This window comes from Octodon degus, unplaced genomic scaffold, assembly GCF_000260255.1.
Source record: "Octodon degus isolate 3935 unplaced genomic scaffold, OctDeg1.0 scaffold00256, whole genome shotgun sequence".
Classification (NCBI taxonomy): domain Eukaryota; kingdom Metazoa; phylum Chordata; class Mammalia; order Rodentia; family Octodontidae; genus Octodon; species Octodon degus.
The window spans coordinates 2,132,326-2,151,927 of record NW_004524832.1 but is presented as its reverse complement, the minus strand read 5'-3'; the positions used below and the strand labels follow the sequence as shown (position 1 = coordinate 2,151,927).

Here is a 19,602-nt window from a genome sequence, read left to right as displayed (position 1 = left end):
CTCCAGCATGATTGTAGAGATACTCTTTTTCTGCAGACAAAATTGAAGTATGGTTTCTTCTGTTGTGTAACTTTTTCAAATTTAAACTATCATTGGTAATTTCCTAAATTATGAAATTTGTATTTCACCAAAATACTTTTAATATTTAAATGAGATGTCATCATGAGATACCTTGAGGGGGTGTTGTTTTTTTACCTTTTAAATAATATTAAAATGAATGTGAATAAAAATATTTATAAGCGAAGATAATCTTAACATAATTTTTTAAAAATATATTTAGTACAGGGTCTACAGGATCTTACTACATGGATTGGACTTGTAGTGATTCTCCTGTTTTCCACCTCCCAAGCACCGGGATTAGGTGCACACCACCACAGCCAGTCTGAATTGCTATCTCAGCGCACCCCGGGGGCGGGGCCGGCAGCACATGCTGGGGATGAACCCCATCCGCTGCACTTTGCCTAAGCAGGCACTTTAGTCCACTGAGCTATCTCTGGCTGGCCCTTAACATAAATTCTTAATAGTAGAATTTCTGTATGAGACACATGAATATTTTTAAAGTGTTTGTTTAGTAGGTTTTGCCATCTAGTAAAACTAAAATGCATAGGTAACAAGTGCAGTGTTTTATTCCCAGCACTTCTAAATTTATTTTCAATCATTGGCCATGTGATGGGGTAAAGTGGAATATCATCCTATTAATTTGTATTGTATTGCTTTTTATCTAGACAAGCAAGGTATGTAAATAGTTCTTTTTAGAATTTCTACCTCTTTAATGACAAAAGGTCACAAATTATTAGCACTGAAATCATAGCAGTACTATACACATACATGTTCTGTGTAGGAATATATAGTTTGCAGGAAGGAATATGACATTTGCAGCTTTTTATACCTGTGTGTTTTTTATCCCTGTGTTTTATGGTTCTTTCAGAAATAACAAATATAAAATCACATCCCATATTTTATATCATAAAACAGTGGACTTAACAGACATGGTCCCGCTAATGGAACTGAAATCAGAGAGATAAACAGCCAAGCAAACAAGCATATTTTAACTGAAAATATGAATTGGGTATGATTTAGCCACTCAGAAAATTGAAATAATAAGCACTACGGGGTGGGGGGTGGGGAGATTAAAAGGTCATGAAGCAGGAAAGAGTTGGTAACTTTGAAAAAAAGAAAAGGAATTTAAGTGTAACATGACAAATAGATGGTAGACTGGCATGATGAAAGGTTTAGAGACAGGAAAGAGCCATTATCTACGAAAGCTACTAGAAGTGTTAGGATGGAAGTAAATGTTATTCTGATTCACACAGCCACACTGTAGTAGCTATTTGAAGTGGGAGGAAGCAGGAAGAGCCATTGCCCATTTCAGTAGTACAGGCAGACTTCATGATGGCTTAGGCTAAAATAGCAGTAATGAGTTCAACAGAAATGGGACAGATTTACATATTTGAGATAATAGAAATAGCATGGTGTTAAATTACATGATAGTTTCAGGAGTGGGAAGGATGACAAGTAGTTTCTAGTGTTCTAGATTTAGATGTTCTGTACATGGCTAATACTAGAAGAAATGTAGATTCACAAAAAAAGATGAAAAGTTCAGTTTCGGTCACACAAGTTTTGGTTTTGGTTTTTTTTTTTTAATGATTTAATACAGGGTCTACAGGGTCGCACTACATAGATCAGACTCGTAGTGATCCTCCTGTTTTCAGCCTCCCAAGTGCTGTGATTACAGGTGTGCACCATCTTGCCCAGTCTCAGTCACATCTAAGCACACCCCAGGGGGAGCCAGCATGACATGTGGTGCCAGGGATGGCACCTGGTCCCTGCGCTTGCCTAAGCAGGTGCTCAGTCTGAAGAGCTATCTCACTGGCCCTGTATTCTTCACTTTTATACCTTGTCCTATATCCACTGTTGCTTACTGCGATACGGATTTCAGCCACATGCTGCAGATTTTCTCAGTTTGTTCCCTCCACTATGCTTACACCCCAAGTAGATGGGGTACTCCCCTACCTGCTTACAGTGGAGCAGAGGAGAAAAAGAAGATTGAAGGCATATAGTATGTTAAACATGTGCTATTGTTTTAAAGATGAACAAGATATCTGGTCTTGTTTTATTTATAATGTAAAGAAAGTTATTGGAATGTAAGTCTTAAGTCTCCATTTTGATGCAAAGGGTTTAACATCTACAGATCAATTGATAAATGTTTGAATGTTCCTATTTTATTTACAGTCATATTTACTTTTTTTAGAACATATGAGTGACTGTTTTTTTTAGGTTTCTTTTGCTTGATATTTTGATTTTCCGTTTCCACTGCAGGCTCCTCAGGATTAGGCAGCCCTCTTGGCAGAAGCCGGCACAGTAGCAGTCAGTCAGATCTGACCTGCTCCAGCAGCAGTTCCTCTGGCTTAAGCTTCACTGCATGCATGTCTGACTTCTCCCTTTATGTATTTCATCCATATGGAGCAGGGAAACAAAAATCTGCTGTTTCTGGCCTTACACCTGGATCAGGAGGATTAGGTATGCTTCTCACGTTTCTGTACTTAACAAATTTATACCACCTTTTCAAGATTTTCCAGTATCTTTTCAAATTTTTTTTCATAAGTCAGAATACATTTAATAATGGAGATTAGCCAAGAACAGGTTTCCATTTGTTCCCTATGTGATAGTATTTGTTTTGTCCTTGCAAATGAGCTTAAATATGAAATCAGGAATTTAGATAAATTAATTAGAGAAAAATCTAAAAATATAGAATTTTTTAAGTGATACACAGGTACAGTATTTCTTTGGATATTGATGTTATCTATTATGTTTCAGTATATTACCAAATCTCTTTGTATAAGAACTATTATTCTATTAAAAGCAAAATTTTATTTTAAAAAAGTTTTTTAAAGCAAAGTTTTAAATTGTGTGGTTTATTAATTTAAATTAAGATTTATTTGTCAGATATTTAATGAAATTAAATTTCAGTGGCATCTGTAAAATGTAGATAGAATCACTAAATGATTCTAAGATCTTGTATGTTTTTAGTTATCACAGTCCATGTCAATTCTAGTGTTTGTTGTTAAAGAAGGATTATAAGATCATCACTTATGTTTATAGGCTTTAATCTGTTAAACTCACTTGAGATCTTTATTGATAGCATAATATAGTATACATTGTGATTTTTAATTTAACTAGACAACTGTGTATATGTGTGCCTCTTTATGTATATACTATATATGGGGATTTTACTATTTTTTAGGGAATGTGGATGAGGAACCCACTTCAGTCACTGGTCGAAAAGACTCTCTTAGTATAAATCTTGAATTTGTAAAAGTGAGTTTGTCTCGGATAAGGCGTTCAGGAGGTGCTTCGTTTTTTGAAAGTCAGTCTGTAAGCAAGTCTACAAGCAAAATGGACACTACATTGATAAATATATCTGGTATTTAATTTTATAATTATTAAAATTAAAATGTTGTTTTCCAGAATTAAATAATGGCCTCTGTCTTAACAGTCTTTAAATATGAAGTGTGTTTAATATTAAGATTTGGTGGTGATAAATTGATTTAAAAGAGAGAAATGATAGTCCAGCATACTGCACTATCCCAAGTAATCAATGTTAGAATATGGTTCTACATAAATACATTATCCAAGAACCAAAATAGGATTAATTCAACAAATTAAAAAATTTTATTTTCTTGGGCCAGGGAGATGGCTCAGAGGAATAAGCGCTTCCCTGGCAAGTGTAAGGGCCTGAGTTCAATCTCCGGTTCCACAAAAAATAAAAATATTTTATTTAATTCTTCTCTACTCTGGAATGGTAATATTTCTTTTTATTTGTTTAATTTTCTAATTATAAATACTTAAAACACTAAGGAAATAGTGACATTAAAAAGTGTTTATTTGGCATCCAAGATCTTAACTGGGTACACAGAGATTGCTAGCTTATTAGCTAACCATATAACTATGGGTAAATCACTTATTTTCTTTGTATTGTCACTTGATTATTATTTTTGGTACCAGAATTTTACTTGATTATTTAAAATTAAATGCATGTGAGATACTTTGAGAAATTCAGAGTACTGAATAAAACTTATTTATTTAATAAATAGAGAATTTTTCATTTACCTTGATATTTAGCGAATATATTAAGCCTATATTTTATGATGAACTTCTATCAAGCATTCCTGCTAGGTGACCAGCAGTTATAGGCATAAATAAAAGAAGGTTTTATATGTAGACAAATAAATGGCAGTTCAGTTATATAATATGATTAAATGCTATATAAATCTGTATAAAGAGAAGAAAACAATACATGCTGTCTTTAGTAAAGATAAGGAAAGACTTCCCCAAAGGAAGAGTATTTGGGCCAGATTTTCAGAACTGAACAATATTTTTGAAGCTATCAACATGTTACTATATTCAATGTCATATAAGCATTATGCTTTTGCAGAGTACTCTGCTTTGCAATAGCGGAAACATAAGGTAACTGAACATTTAATTGGTTCTCTAAAGTAGTTGGAACTGGAAGGAGAGAAGACTGGCTAGAAGTAAATCTGATAAATAAATCTTGAATAGATTGTGGAGTGACTCTTATACCAAGCTTCTCATCAGGTTCTGATCTTGAGGCAAAGATAAGCCAGTAAAGGTTTGTAAGAAATGGAATTGAAGGGCCGGGGATATAGCCCAGTGGCTTAAGTGCCTGTCTGGCAAGCACAAGGTCCCAAGTTTGATCCCTGATACCAAAAGAAAGGGAGGGAGGGAAGGAAAGAAGGAATTGAAACAGCTATGAGCCATCTCCATACACACCATGTAAACATGGGCTCATTGTCTCAAAGAGTCAAATTATAAACAAAAAAGAAAAAGGTAGACTATTTATTAGAAATACAGGAAGAGAAATAGCTTCTAGTTGGAAGCAGTCCTGAGGGGGTTGCCCTATGTCCCTTGGTCTAGAGCTTATTACAGAGAAAGGGAGTGTGGGCACTGCTCTGTTGTTTAGTAACCACATGTCGCAGATAGTTCTGTGGATTTTAAATGACCAGTTGGAAATCAAGTTCCCTAACCCAGTTACCCAGCACCTAGGTTTTAAAGGGAACAGTGATTTTAATTTTTTTTCACATTATGAATGTATTTAATACCATTAAATTGTACACTTAAAATGCCTTAATCAGTTCTATGTTGCATTTTAACATAATTTTAAATTTTTAAGCATTCTTACAGAAATTATTAAATAGTAAACAAATATTACCCTAAATAATTAAATTTTAATACCAAACTTTTCAAGCTTGATCAGCAATAAGTAGGTTTAGTCACCGTATCTATGAGATTTACAAAGAGATTTCCAATATTTGTATTGAGCTTATATTATTTTTCTGTGGAAAACTGACTTGTGCTTATTTCTGACAGTTGTTTTGCCTTTGATATGTCAAGGTGTAGTGGATATTTTTTATCTTCGTCCTTTTTTTGGGAGGAAAAAGAAAGAAAGTAATTTTTTAAAGGAAAACTTTTTTCTGTAATTTTAGTTCCTGGAAACTGGAATTTAGGGAAGAAGAGCAATTTCATTTAGCAGAGAGGGGCTGCATTCTGTGTTGTGTGAGGAAGTTCATTCTTGGTCCAAAGTTCTACTTTACTACTTGTTCTTTTGGTTGTCAGTGAGGTTGGCCCCTCTAATGTATCTTTCCTTAGCTAACTTCCTATTCATAAGCTTAACTCTCCACACTATCTTTTATAAAATGATGCTTCAGATTGGCATTTTAGAAAGAGAATTTATAGTAACCTGAAAGATGGAAGGGAAAAGATTCTTGATGAGGCTATTTTAAATAAATCAAGAAATACTAAATACTGGCCTAAACTGTGGCATGAAAAAAATGAAATGGTTTGGATAAAAATATGAGGATCCACAAGCTCGAAGACAAGTATGTAAGAGGCAATAGAGGACACAGGTTCCTGAAACTTTTAGCTTAGATAAAAGAAGCACAAGCGATGTCAATAACTTAGTTAAAAGTGAAATTAAATTACTGAAGAAATTCCTATAGGAATTTAGGTGCAAGGATCTAGGAGGCAACTTACTAATGCCAACGCATGGATCCAGGCTGAAGCAGGAAAGCTGCTGTGGGAGTCAGTGAAATGCAAATCCTAAAGAAGCTGGGACAGAGAAATTGAAGAGCACATATGGCAGAAATAGAAGAATGCTGATAGCAGAACTCTGGAGAATTCTGTCAAGAAGCTTCCTGTTTAAAAGTCACTGCTCTCATATAAAAGAAAAGTAGTAGGCCCTGCCACACAGCTACCACCTTAGTTTCTTTGGAGGAAATTTCTATCTAGCGCACCTTGGTCATCCATTTCCCATATTTGAGAGGAGCCTTGTATTATAGTGGAAAGCTGGTTGAGGTTGATCTCTTTGAGAACTTCATGACAGTAATAATCAAATCCCTATCTGCCATCACTTCAAAAGAAGAAATGAAACTAATTGCTTTATACTGTGCTATTTTTATAATGTATAAAAGGACATACAACTACTTAATTTTAGTATGCCACAATATTTTATGAATTCTAACAGTAAGTGTAATTCAGCTGCATGATATGTTTAATGCCCTCCACGTAAAAAATACTTAAAGTTTCAGATATTTACTCAGAGTTGTAACAAATTTTATTTCTGTATCAGCTGTCTGTGATATAGGATCTGCCTCCTTTAAGTATGACATGCGCCGACTCAGTGAAATTCTGGCATTTCCAAGAGCCTGGTATAGAAGAAGTATTGCAAGACGCCTGTTCCTTGGAGACCAAACTATAAATTTGCCAAGTAAGCATATCATGTAACTATAATTAGGCTGCTTTTAATTTTAGTTAAAATAGTAGCAGGATCCATGACTAGTAATGCAAACTTTGTCTTTGTTGGTAAATTGTACCATGTGATTCATTCAGTCATTCATAAAATGTCTAGCAAACCCCTCTAATATACCAGTACTAAGGATATATCACAGAACCACATACACAGTCATCTTTCCCTTGTACATGTGACATTCTACGTGACATTATGCTCTGTAGTGATTACTCTGGAGTCTTTGTAAAATCTAGAAATGAAGAAATGCACTTAACTATCCAAAATAATCATGGTTAAGGAATGGGAAACAGAAAATGCTGGGGACATGTTACTCTTTTGCCTTCATTTATCTGTTGGCCGTAAGATATTGTTGCAGTTTTATGCTCAAAAAAAGTTGTGAGGGCTGGTCAAATAGCTCAGTGGATTAAAGCGCCTTCTTAGGCAGATGCAGGACCCCGGAGTTTGATCCTGGATCCTGCTGTGCCAGCCCTGCTCCCTGGGCTTGCTGAGACAGCAATTGAGACTGGGCGTGGTGACATGCACCTATAATCCCAGCTCTTGGCAGGCTGTAAACAGGCAGATCACTGTGAGTCCAATCTAGTATTATGACCCTGAACACACTGCAAACCCTTCCCTAAAATACAAAAAAGAAAAAAGTTGTGAAAAACTAGTCAGCCTGCAGTGGTGGAAAATATTACAAATCCTAATATTAGTTGCATTTATTCCCTTACCTGTAGAATGGATTCAGAATATCTGTTTTACTCCATATGGGCTTCCAATAAAATGCTGGAATGCTCTTTATGAAGTTAAAACTGTCATACAGTTGTCAAGTAGGGAATTAAAAGAAATATGTAATGTAACTAAAAATGTAACTAAATGTAACTAATGTAACTAAATGTATAAATGATGTGCATATAAAATTGTGCAAGAGTGATTTTTACCATTTCTTTTTTTGCTTTGCCATCCACTTTTATACTAGCATCAGGCCCAGGGACACCGGATTCTATTGAAGGGGTAAACCAGCATCTTTCCCCTGAATCATCCAGAAAAGCTTATTGCAGGACCTGGGAACAGCCAAGTCAGTCAGCCTCTTTCACCCACATGCCCCAATCACCTAATGTATTCAATGAGCACATGACAAACAGCACCATGTCACCAGGGACAGCAGCACAGAGCCTGAAATCTCCAGCTTCCATAAGATCAAGGAGTGTGTCTGATTCTTCAGTTCCTCGAAGAGGTAATACTATTAGTTTTGTTAGGAAGCCCTGTGTTGTTCCCAAGATAAAAATCAGAGTTCTTTTCAGATTTCTGTCCCATTATAGGCATATGCACTCTTAGGGTTTTATAATAGTTTGAGAAGAAGAACCACAGAAACAACAACAAAGACCAAACACATAAAAGGACTGCCAAAAAAAAAGATTTTGCCAGATTTCTAGTAGTTTTGCAATGGAACAGGAAGAGAAAAATTACCTGATTCTAGTTTTTTAGTGTGTTCTGTATGGTTTAGTTATGTTTAGAAACCTATATTCACTAAATGTGCCTTGATATTGAGAAAGTTAATCTTTGTATTCATTCAGTCATTTTTTTAATCAGTATTTTTTTTAACTCTTACGTGTTTGGCTTTGTCCTTTTACAGTGCTACTCAGTTCACCAGTTTAATTCTTTCCACCATTCTGATCACAAACCATATTGGTCCAAAATTAACAAATAAGGTCACCATAATACCAACGTTGAACCCAACTACTGAATTTGTTTCCATTCTTGTTCAATTTGGTTTGCATCTAGAATCACAGAAAGAATTAAGTTCGTGAACTGTACTTATTCTACATGTATCAAAGCAAATGACATGGTTCTTGTGACAAGATAAAAGTATAAAGAGCAAATGCACGTTTCATTTTACATGCTGAATCCCTTAGAACACAGCACATGAGCACCCCACCTGCCTCTGCACTTCAGGATGAGCCCTTCCTGCGGTCCTGTACTTAATAGCGTATTTTATGATAGTCTCTATCCTAGGCAAATGATCTGTACTGCCATATCCCATGCACACCAAAATTTTCTCATAAAATAAGGGCCCTCAATTTGTGAGCTTGGAAGAAGAAAGGTTATCACTAAACATTCAGTAAATGGTAACTATTTTGGAAGCAATGTGACAACTATTAAGTGTTAGTATCCAATACCTTAATATCAGTTTTTTACCTTTTAGATTATAGAGATGGGTAGTTTTAGGCATGGAATTTATGTGACTGTGTTTATTTTGTTATTTTTCTATCTTTAGACTCACTTTCAAAAACATCAACTCCTGTGAACAAATCAAACAAAGCAGCAAGCCAGCAAGGGACACCATGGGAAACGCTTGTTGTGTTTGCCATCAACTTAAAGCAACTAAATGTTCAAATGAATATGAGTAATGTGATGGGCAATACAACGTAAGCTATCAGAGAAAATATAAGCTATATAGTTTTTTGTAATTTGTCTTACGTTATAGAATCCTTGTTTTAATGCTTAAATATTTGAGACAGATAATAGGTAAAAGAGTTTAGTCTAAAATGGCTTAAGGATAATTTTAATATAAAATACTATGAAATATTCTAAAAAAGAGAAAAAATTGAGTAGGAAGGTTTTATCATCAGTATTAATTTCAAGCACTTGCCATATATGAGTAGTTTAGACAGAAATGTGTTTCATTGTCAGAAAACTGATTTTGGTAATCTGATTTTTTACCTGTTGTCTTAATTTATAACATAATACATACATCTAATAACTTTTTTAAAAGCTGGACAACTAGTGGACTGAAAAGCCAAGGCCGTCTGTCAGTTGGAAGCAATCGTGATCGAGAGATTAGCATGTCTGTTGGTCTGGGAAGGTCACAGTTAGATTCTAAAGGAGGAGTGGTTGGCGGAACCATAGATGTCAATGCTTTGGAGATGGTTGGTATGTTGAAATTTTACAACTTATCTAAGCATATCTTCAAAATTTATATTGAAAACTATTTTGAAAATTGATTTTTATGAGGCTTATTTTCTGCTTTAGCTCATATTTCTGAACATCCAAATCAGCAACCCAGCCACAAAATTCAGATTACCATGGGTTCTACTGAAGCTCGTGTTGATTACATGGGCTCAAGTATCCTCATGGGTATCTTCAGTAATGCAGATCTTAAGCTTCAGGATGAATGGAAAGTAAATCTGTATAATACATTGGATTCAAGCATGACTGATAAAAGGTATTTAGTAAAATGTTACTTTCAGAACACTATATTTTTGTTGTACTTTTTAAGTGTCTTCTGTGAGACATATGATTTGATTGAGATTCTCTTTTATGCTCTAGTGAGATTTTTGTCCACGGAGATTTGAAGTGGGATATTTTTCAAGTAATGATATCAAGATCAACAACACCAGACCTGATAAAAATAGGAATGAAGCTCCAGGAATTTTTCACTCAGCAGTTTGACACCAGCAAAAGAGCTCTTTCTACCTGGGGACCAGTTCCTTACCTTCCACCAAAGACAATGACTAACAACCTAGAGAAAAGTTCACAGGAGCAATGTAAGAATTAGAATTAAGCTTTTCTTTTAAGATCTGATTTTGAAAAAAAAAAGATCTGATTTTGTTTTTATTTTTTTATTATTTTTGTGTGTGTGATTGGCTCAGCCTGCCCTGGGGGTGGGATTGGTGCGGCATGTGGTGCCGGATCTAATCAGGGTCCCTGTGCTTGCTTGCTTAAGCAGGAACTTTAGATCTTTATACACTATATGCTTTATCTTTCACTACCTGTGTTCTTTCTTTTAAAAAATAATAATTTATATGCTATACTTACAGAGTATCTGATGGGCTCTTTATCCCATTCACGTGGCAGAGAGCTTATTTCTTATCTGCCAGTAGAGTTAGACTCCACTTGAAAAGTCATTTGTTAATCTCCTCCTGCTATACATCATCTGCAGCCATCATCACTCTATGCACTCTTGAATATGATTTATGACAGTATCATGTTCTGGTTTGAAGCATAACTATAGAATTAAAATAGCTAAGTCTTGGTTAACTATGAAAATTAGGCAAATTATTATTTTTACTCAGTAATTCAGTAACTGTCAAATGTTTACTAAGTAATATATGTTTAGTAATGTTCTAGTGGTAGACACAGTCTCTGCCTCAAGTGGTATACATTTTGTTGAGAAAGATAGACAATAATTTACTAGCTAGATATATCAGGTAATATCAGGTAGAAGTGATAAGGAAGAACAAAACAAAAGAGAGAATATTTAAGTGTAAGGACTGCTATTTTAGAAAGGGTAGCCAGAGAACCTTTTCTAAAGTGACATTTTAGTGGAGATGTGAATGAAAGACCGAAACTAAGACCTAGGAGTGTTCTGGGCATAAGGGAGCCAGGGAGTGTCAGTAGGAACAAACATGGTGTATCTGAGAATCATGAAGGTCCCTACTGTGGCTGGAGCAGAGGGAGCAATGAGTAAAATGTTAAACATGAGTTCAGAGAAGTAGGCCACAGATAAAAGGCTGTAAATACAACAAGGATCTATTGGAGAGTTTTGACAGGATTTAGTATTATTTGATTTACCTTAAAACAATCCCTTTTAAAGCAGCACTTCATGTGTGCAGAAGAGAATATATCCAGTGATAGCTGACCTCTTACAGCATTCAGTGATACAGTCCACATGAGAGATGAGTGATGAATCCAAGCAAAAGATGATAGTGACTTTTACAGTGCTGATGGTAAAAGCAATGAGCAGTAAGTCAGAATGAGGATAACTTTTATCACAGAAGTAATACATAGTCATTGAAAAAAAAAAAACACTTTAAATACAAGTAAAAGAGAAAACCCAATTCTATTGAAAATCACTGCGACTATCTGGATTCATAGAGCTTATGCTTTAAATATTTTTCAGTGCATCTGTATACCTATGTGTACTATCTGTCAAGGTACCATTTATACTGTTCAGTCTATGGAGACATTTTCTAGTCAACAATCTCCAGCTTTCATTTCACTGTGTATCTCTCCTGACTTTGAAAATACATTCAAACTTCTATGACTGACCTAAAAATATCCTTTACAAAACTGATTTACCAAAACCAGTGTATGTCCAATTGAAGATCACAGTTTAAATCTGGTTATTATCTTCCTTTTCCTCTTTTAATTTACCATAGTTTCTTTTTTTATGACTTGAGTTTTTGAAGACATATGGTCAATTAACCTGCAGAATACACTCCTGTCTAGATTTTAATAAGCAGCTTCTTTGTTCTCCATTTATCTTATTCCTCCAATTCCTAAATTTCCTATGAATAAGCATTGATGTTAGGCATATACAACTTTAGGGATTTTCTGCAAAATGCTTGGATTGGCTTCTTCAGAAAAAAAAAAAATGATCAGGTTAGAGAATTGTTTGAGATTACACAAAACATACTAGTTAAACAGTGTATAATCCTTGATTGGATCTGGAGTAAGAGATGAAAATAGCCAAAAAGAACATTATTGGAATATGTCAGAAATACATATATGAATTTTGTAATTGATTACTATATCTCAAATTTTAATGTGCATCTGAATCACATGGAAATCTTTCTAAAGTCCACATATCATATAGCAGGTCTGGGGTGGAATTAAAATTGTACATTTTTAACAAGCGATGGGGTCATGCTGATGCTGCAGATCTTCTAACCACTATTCGTAGCAAGAGCAGAGAAGAGTAAAAAACCAACACTTAAAATGAATTAACCCCTCTGTCACTGTTTTACTTAAGAGTCAATTGAAATATCAAGTTTACAGAGTATGGGAGAGGAGCTCCAGAAGCACAGTCCTTTAGGGTACTGTCCTTACATAATGAAGTATGGGAGAATGATGTGAGATTTCACGCAAGTACTTTGTAAATCAAAATCCTTGCAAAAATATTAGGTACAATTATTTTTAGCAATTTTCTGCTTTCCATAGTTGTATCTATCCTCATAGAGCATGTTTCCCAGACTGTCTGTTAGCTATTGTTTAATACTAGCCAGTTATTGAGTGTTATTTTAATGAATTACCTGAGTCATTTTCCTCTATAGAAAGCAGCCTTTCCCATTCAGGACGCTTATGAGGCAAATCATGGTATGTTTTGGTTTCCTTGCAGTGCTTGATGCAGCTCATCATCGACATTGGCCTGGAGTACTGAAGGTGGTATCAGGGTGCCACATATCCTTATTTCAAATCCCACTACCAGAAGATGGAATGCAATTTGGAGGATCTATGAGCTTACATGGAAATCATATGACACTGGCTTGCTTTCATGGTCCAAATTTCCGTTCAAAATCTTGGGCCCTTTTTCATTTAGAAGAGCCAAATATTGCTTTTTGGACAGAAGCTCAGAAAATCTGGGAAGATGGTAAAGTGATATAATCCCAGCTTTTAGTTTCTCCTATCTTTCAATCTAATTGTAAATGACAAAGGAATTTTCCTTTCTCAGATTTATTTTTCTCTTTTATTGAAATATTTCTGAAGTCCACCTCTATTTGTTGTCAAGTTCAACTTGTCAGTGAGTCCAGGAAGTCTGGAACACATCAGAGAACCCATTTCTGAACTTTTTATTTTACTTCTTTTTGTTTAACTAAAATTTGTGCTGCTGTGGCTAGCCTTAGGCATTTTTTTTCCTTAGGCATTATTATATCTATTATTAAGTGGATAGTTTAAGTATTTAGTATGAAAACATGAAGATATTGGTAGCATAAGACAATTCTTTGCTAGTCAAGTCTGTATTATAAACTTATGGGCAAGGTTATGTTTTTACACTGTAAAGTGATAAAGCCCATTTGACCATGAATTACCTACTTTGTAGTTTCTTCATGAGAAGGAATTAAAATGGTTAATGCTTTTCATCTCACTGAGGATAAATTGAATTATAATGAAAAGGAAGAATTGTTTCTTCTATTTTCTTCATTTTTATAGCTATCTTTATAGATGACATAGTTATATTTATTGCTCTGAGTTTATTGCTGTTTTCTTGGATCTGAACATAATTTATCACTTGAAAAATTATTATATATATTTTTTGCTCTAGGCTCTAATGATCATTCCACATATATTGTGCAAACCTTGGATTTCCACCTGGGTCATAACACCATGGTTACCAAACCATGTGGTGCTTTGGAAAGTCCTATGGCAACAATAACCAAGATAACAAGGCGTCGACATGAAAATCCACCCCATGGAGTAGCAAGTGTAAAAGAATGGTTCAATTATGTAACAGCCACAAGGAATGAAGGTTAAAATTTTGAGCTGGAGAGTTTAACTTCTTTTTTCCTCTTTTGGGTTCTGTTAACTCTGTTTATTTTTTAAGAAGTAGTGTTTCGATTTCTTTACATAATTTTCACTACCCCAGTAAATTTTCACTACCCCAGTAGTGAAACATATCACAAATTCAAGTTATTAGAGAGATAATTGAAAATATTTAGAGTGAAATATTTTACTTATTTAAAGTAAAATAAATGGATTTTATTTAATATTGCAGAATATTTTTGGAAACAATTTTGAGATTTGGGGAAAATAATATTGGATGGAAAAAATTCAATTTGTAGCAGAATGCCACAAACTTAAAGTTCTTCATAGTTAGAACAAAACTAAATATTATTCCAATCAAGTCATAAGTTTAAATGAAATCCTTTTGGTGAATTTTTTTCCATTTAACTAGATACATGAATCTTGTAAATATATGATCATATAACTTATTTTATGATTGTTTTGGGGTTTGCATTATAGTGAATGAGCTTTTATCATCTAGTATACTGGAAAATGCTAGATCGTGACGTTAAAACTTGAATGTTTTACTTAAAATGATCTTTTTTTCCAAACTAAAATAATGATAACTTAGACCTCATGGAGAATACAGTGGAATAGGCAACACTAGGGATTAAAAAGTTCTAAAACCAAAAGATGATACAAAAGTAAATTAGGAGATTATCCCTATTTTGATTATGCTGCTTTTCTAATAGAGATTTGGGGGAAAGAAGTACTTTTCAACTGTGATATTCCAAAGGGGCCAATTATTAAATTGGTAATTGTCTAGCTAGAAAAATGTTAATTTTTATAAAGGAGTTATATTATAGTCACAGTAGATGTATCCTAATTTCAGAATCAGAATTATATTAATCACAAACTATCAAAGTGAAGTGTTCAGTCCTTAGACACCTTTTGGCTTAATGAGACTAAAGTCATACTTGAATTCAGTTAACAATAATATTCACTTTAAAGCCTGAAAAAAAAAGCCCAAAATTTTTGAGTTTATTCAAAAGCTTTGGTCTTGACCACAGTGATACACACATGAATGCATACAACCACACACTTCTATTTTTAAATGTGCTTCTTCAACTTTTGAAATAATAAAAGTTCTACATTTTATAGGCTTATTGTGTGTATCAGTTTGACACTTCTTGTCTTTGTGTTATACATATAGAGCTAAATTTACTACGTAATGTTGATTCTAACAACATGGAGAATAGCACTGCTGTAAAGAATTCCAGCTTATTGAGTGGATTTAGAGGAGGCTCTAGCTACAACCATGAAACTGAAACAATCTTTGCATTACCAAGGATGCAGCTTGACTTTAAATCCATTCATGTTCAAGAACCACAAGAACCTTCATTACAGGGTATGTGGAAAAACAACTTTAGTCTTTTAAGTTGCCAAGAAATTTTAAAAGAAATGCAATTTCTATCTTTCCTAAGTTGCTTTGATGATATTGGTATAATTTCATGAAATTGATTTTATAAGTCAAATTGATTAATTTTCTCACCAGCTATATTCCTCTGGTAAACCAGTTCATACCTTTTTCCCCCAAGTAAAATGAAGAGTAACAATTAGACTTTCTTATGAGACTATTCTGAGTAAAAAACTCCATATTGTCATTGCAGATGCCAACTTGAAGCCAAAGGTAGAATGTAGTGTGGTAACAGAGTTTACTGATCACATTTGTGTGACCATGGATGCTGAACTCATCATGTTTCTTCATGATTTAGTGTCAGCTTATCTTAAAGAAAAAGAAAAAGGTGGGTTGTATATTCTTTCTTTTTCAAGCTGCAGAAAAGGCAGCCATCAATATCAAATATATGGATTTATATGGTCTAGTGATAAAATGAGTGTAATGTCTCCTTTGTCAGTTGCAAATGTCAGTAAATAACCATACTATGACATACATTTTCAAATGAGGCCTTATAGATTTGTGCAGAATAGAATAATACAAGAAGATACTCAAATTTAAGAAAATGACTAAAGCTATTTTACATAATAAAGTAGCATGAATTACACATATAAATGGAAAAACTGAATGGAATAAAAAGATAAATTAGTTTGCAATATACAGAACATTTTTTAAATAAATAAGACCTCAATGGTATTTTGTTTTCATGAGCTGTCTAACATTGTTTACTGGAATTAAGTATTCATTAAGAAACATAATAATCCTAATATCTATTTGAAATTGGTTGACTATATTTTAGAATTCCTGTAGCTGCTTAAGAGAATTAAGTAGTTTAAAATGTAATGATATGGGGCCAGGATATAGCTTAATGGCATAGCTCCTGCCTGGCAAGCTCAAGTTCCTAAGTTTGTTTCCCAGTACCATAAAATACAATACAATAAAATATAGTGGTATGAAATGCTCTCCAAACTGTTACCATCTTTCATTCAAGTTTTATTGCACAATTGTTGCATATTCAAATCAAATATGCCTAGTAAAAACAACTGTGCTGCCTTAAAAGTAGCTTGGATTAAGCGTAATTTGTTCAGGTCACACTGTTATTCTGTTTAATTTTTCATGAAGAAAAACTTTGTCTTCTCGATATTAAAATATAGTAGATTATCAAAATACCATATTGAAAGAGTACAAAGTCAGCATAGTATATAGATTGCTTTGCTCTTCCATTACTATTCAGTCAAGATGTGCCAAAAATTTAGTGAGAGAATAAAATCAGTATGATTGGGAGAAATCTATCAGATTTTAGTCTATACTTCCAAACAAAGGTACTGAAATCATATCGTAAGTAGTATTTTAAACTATAAGGAAATCTAGTCTTCTTAAGCAAAATAACATATACATCACTAATAATCCTTTTGCTTTTTCCTTTTATCTTAATATTTAAACTTTAGAGAAAAAGATTATAAACTTGTAAAGTTTAAAATTCTTTTGAAAGCTACTTGATTTGAAAGCCTGCTAGATGTATTTTTCTCATCTGTGTGCTGACATTTTAGGAAATACAGAATTGATCTTAGTTTGAAATATGTACATATTTCAAAAACAAAAATCTTTTAGTGTAAATTGTTGCAAAATATTTTTTTCTATGGAAAAAGGTAGAATTATACTAAGAAAGTATGGATTTCAATTATACATAGTTATTTAAATAACTATTTTATGATTACAAACATTAAGAAATTAATTTTGGCACAAGTAAGCATAAACCTTCATGAAAAAATTCTTATTAGCATATAAGACTAGAGCAGAGCTAACATATTTCTCAAGAGGATAAATTAGAACACTGTATCCACCACCAATAACAAAAGCACAGCAACCAGATAATGGGTAATCACTGAAAGTATCTATGTTCTTAAGTAGTGAAGCACTACAGCTCATGCCTAAATTCATTCCCAATGATCATACAACTAGGGCTGCATAATGCAGATCTTATTTCCTGATAAGTCATTTCATGTCCAATTTATGTCTTTTTTTTTTTTTTTTTTTTTTTTTGAGGAACCAAGAATTGAATTCAGGCCCTTGCACTTGCCAGGCAAGCGCTTATTCTACTGAGCTATCTTTCCCCAGCCCCCCAATTTATGTCTTGAAAATTATGCTCTCAGAAATATTGTTATTATTAAACAGAGTCATATAAATGCTATGCATATCACCAGTTTGGATGGATGGATAAATGGACGGACGGACAGACAGATAACCAGTTTAAGATTTTTCTTATAAAACATTCACTTTAGCATTCACTATCAATTACTTCAGCATTATATAAGGTTTTTTTTTTTTTTGTTTTTTTTTTGCTCTGAATGCCCTCATGGCTGGTTTGGCTGGTTTGGCTGGCTGGAGAGTTGTGGGGATCGAACTACAGCAACCTGAGGCTGACAGCTTTGTGGAAGCAGCCACTTAAACAACTGAGCTAAGGCCAGGCCCCTTCAGCATTATATAAAATACTGCATACATAAAAAGCCTCTGTGTATGCCACTTTTCAGATGTATGCTCAGCCAGTTAACTTACAAAAGCTACTGGATTATACACTTTGTTGTTTGTTTTGTTGCTGCTGTTGAATTATATACTTTACATCATTGTGTAGTATATGAGTAATATCTTAGTAAAGCTGTTAATTCCCCTTCCATGCAACCATTCCTTTGGAAACCTACAACTATAAATTTCATTCCTCTATTTCTACTGTCAAATCATCTCAGCATTGGCTTTTTAAAATCAGTCAGCTTTCTTTACTATTATTATTGACATTTTTCTCCAAGAAATACTAATAATTGCTACTTATTTATCACTTATTTTTAAATATTACTTTCTAACAATTGTAATTAAATGAAGGTTTCATGAGGAAATAGATAACATGAGAGATGAAACCAATTACTCTGTCTTTATGGTGATTTTAAAAATTTTTAAAAGATATATATTTATAGGGCTGCAGAGATAACTCAACAATCTAAGTGCCTGCCTATGCAAGCACAAGGATGTGGATTTGATCCCTGCATGCCTTGCTGGCTCCACCCTAGGTATGACCAACTGGCCACCGAGACAGTGCATGGTGGCACACGCCTGTAATCCCAGCCCTAGGGAGGCTGAGACAGGAGAATCACTACAAGTCCAAGCTGCATAGTGAGCTCCTGTACCAAATACATAAAATTAATTTAAAAGATATATATTTATAATAGTAATTTATCATTTTTATTACAGCCATTTTTCCACCTCGAATTTTATCTACTCGACCAGGACAGAAAAGTCCAATTATTATCCATGATGACAATTCTGACAAAGACAGAGAAGATGGCATCACTTATACCACTGTGGACTGGAGAGATTTTATGTGCAACACATGGCATCTAGAACCCACACTTAGGTAAGTAATGAGTATACATATTTTACATATCCTGAGGCAGTGAATTTTCCCAGAAGAAAAAGTGGAAACTTAGATTCATTCCAAAACCCAAAAATTTTATATAAAATTATTATAATACTGTAATATAATACAAAATAATAAAGAAAATGCAAAATGTAAAAGTAAATTTATCTACACTTATCCTTCAGAAACCTTTCTGGCTGATGTGAGGGAGACAAGAAGGTATTCACCATCACTGATAGAATCACTGCTGTCTACTGCTGTCTGTTGGCTCAACAGAATCTTTTTCTTTCCATGCAACTTTTCACAAGGAACCCATTCAATGATGCTTGCCCTTACCTCCTTTTAAGGATTTCACAGAAGTTCATGTTGCATTGTCGTTACAGATTCATTGTCTACACTGCCACAACCTTATTCAGGTGGTGTTTTTCTACATAATTTTATGCTTTTTCCAACATTTTCTCATTTCCCTAATCTCATTTGAGATGAAGGATTCCTCTACCTTTTTTCTCCTCCTCTGCGAGTGAAAGCTCCTCCATAAGTTCTTGCTGTTGGAAGAACATCACGCACAGTCCCACACTGAGAGAGAACCATGGGATCAGTTGTGATCATGTTGTATTTGGCCTCACATACTACTCATAATGCAAGACATCATTCATTTATCAAGTTAAAATTTATTAGAAATGTTTTCTCATCTTGCAGAATAAGATA

At 34.0% G+C, this 19,602-nt stretch overlaps 1 protein-coding gene across 1 annotated transcript in view; it reads left to right on the top strand.

The window, feature by feature from the left end:
• Kiaa1109 (KIAA1109 ortholog) overlaps positions 1–19,602 on the top strand; it is a 231,795-nt gene that overhangs the window by 209,293 nt on the left and 2,900 nt on the right. Inside the window, exons 72-84 of the mRNA XM_004646167.2 lie at positions 2,320–2,520; positions 3,245–3,424; positions 6,647–6,784; positions 7,785–8,042; positions 9,084–9,234; positions 9,582–9,739; positions 9,839–10,031; positions 10,136–10,353; positions 12,927–13,178; positions 13,851–14,054; positions 15,243–15,437; positions 15,700–15,834; positions 18,729–18,891. Coding sequence (XP_004646224.1) covers positions 2,320–2,520; positions 3,245–3,424; positions 6,647–6,784; positions 7,785–8,042; positions 9,084–9,234; positions 9,582–9,739; positions 9,839–10,031; positions 10,136–10,353; positions 12,927–13,178; positions 13,851–14,054; positions 15,243–15,437; positions 15,700–15,834; positions 18,729–18,891 — 2,446 coding nt within the window. The remainder of the gene's footprint in view (positions 1–2,319; positions 2,521–3,244; positions 3,425–6,646; positions 6,785–7,784; positions 8,043–9,083; positions 9,235–9,581; positions 9,740–9,838; positions 10,032–10,135; positions 10,354–12,926; positions 13,179–13,850; positions 14,055–15,242; positions 15,438–15,699; positions 15,835–18,728; positions 18,892–19,602) is intronic.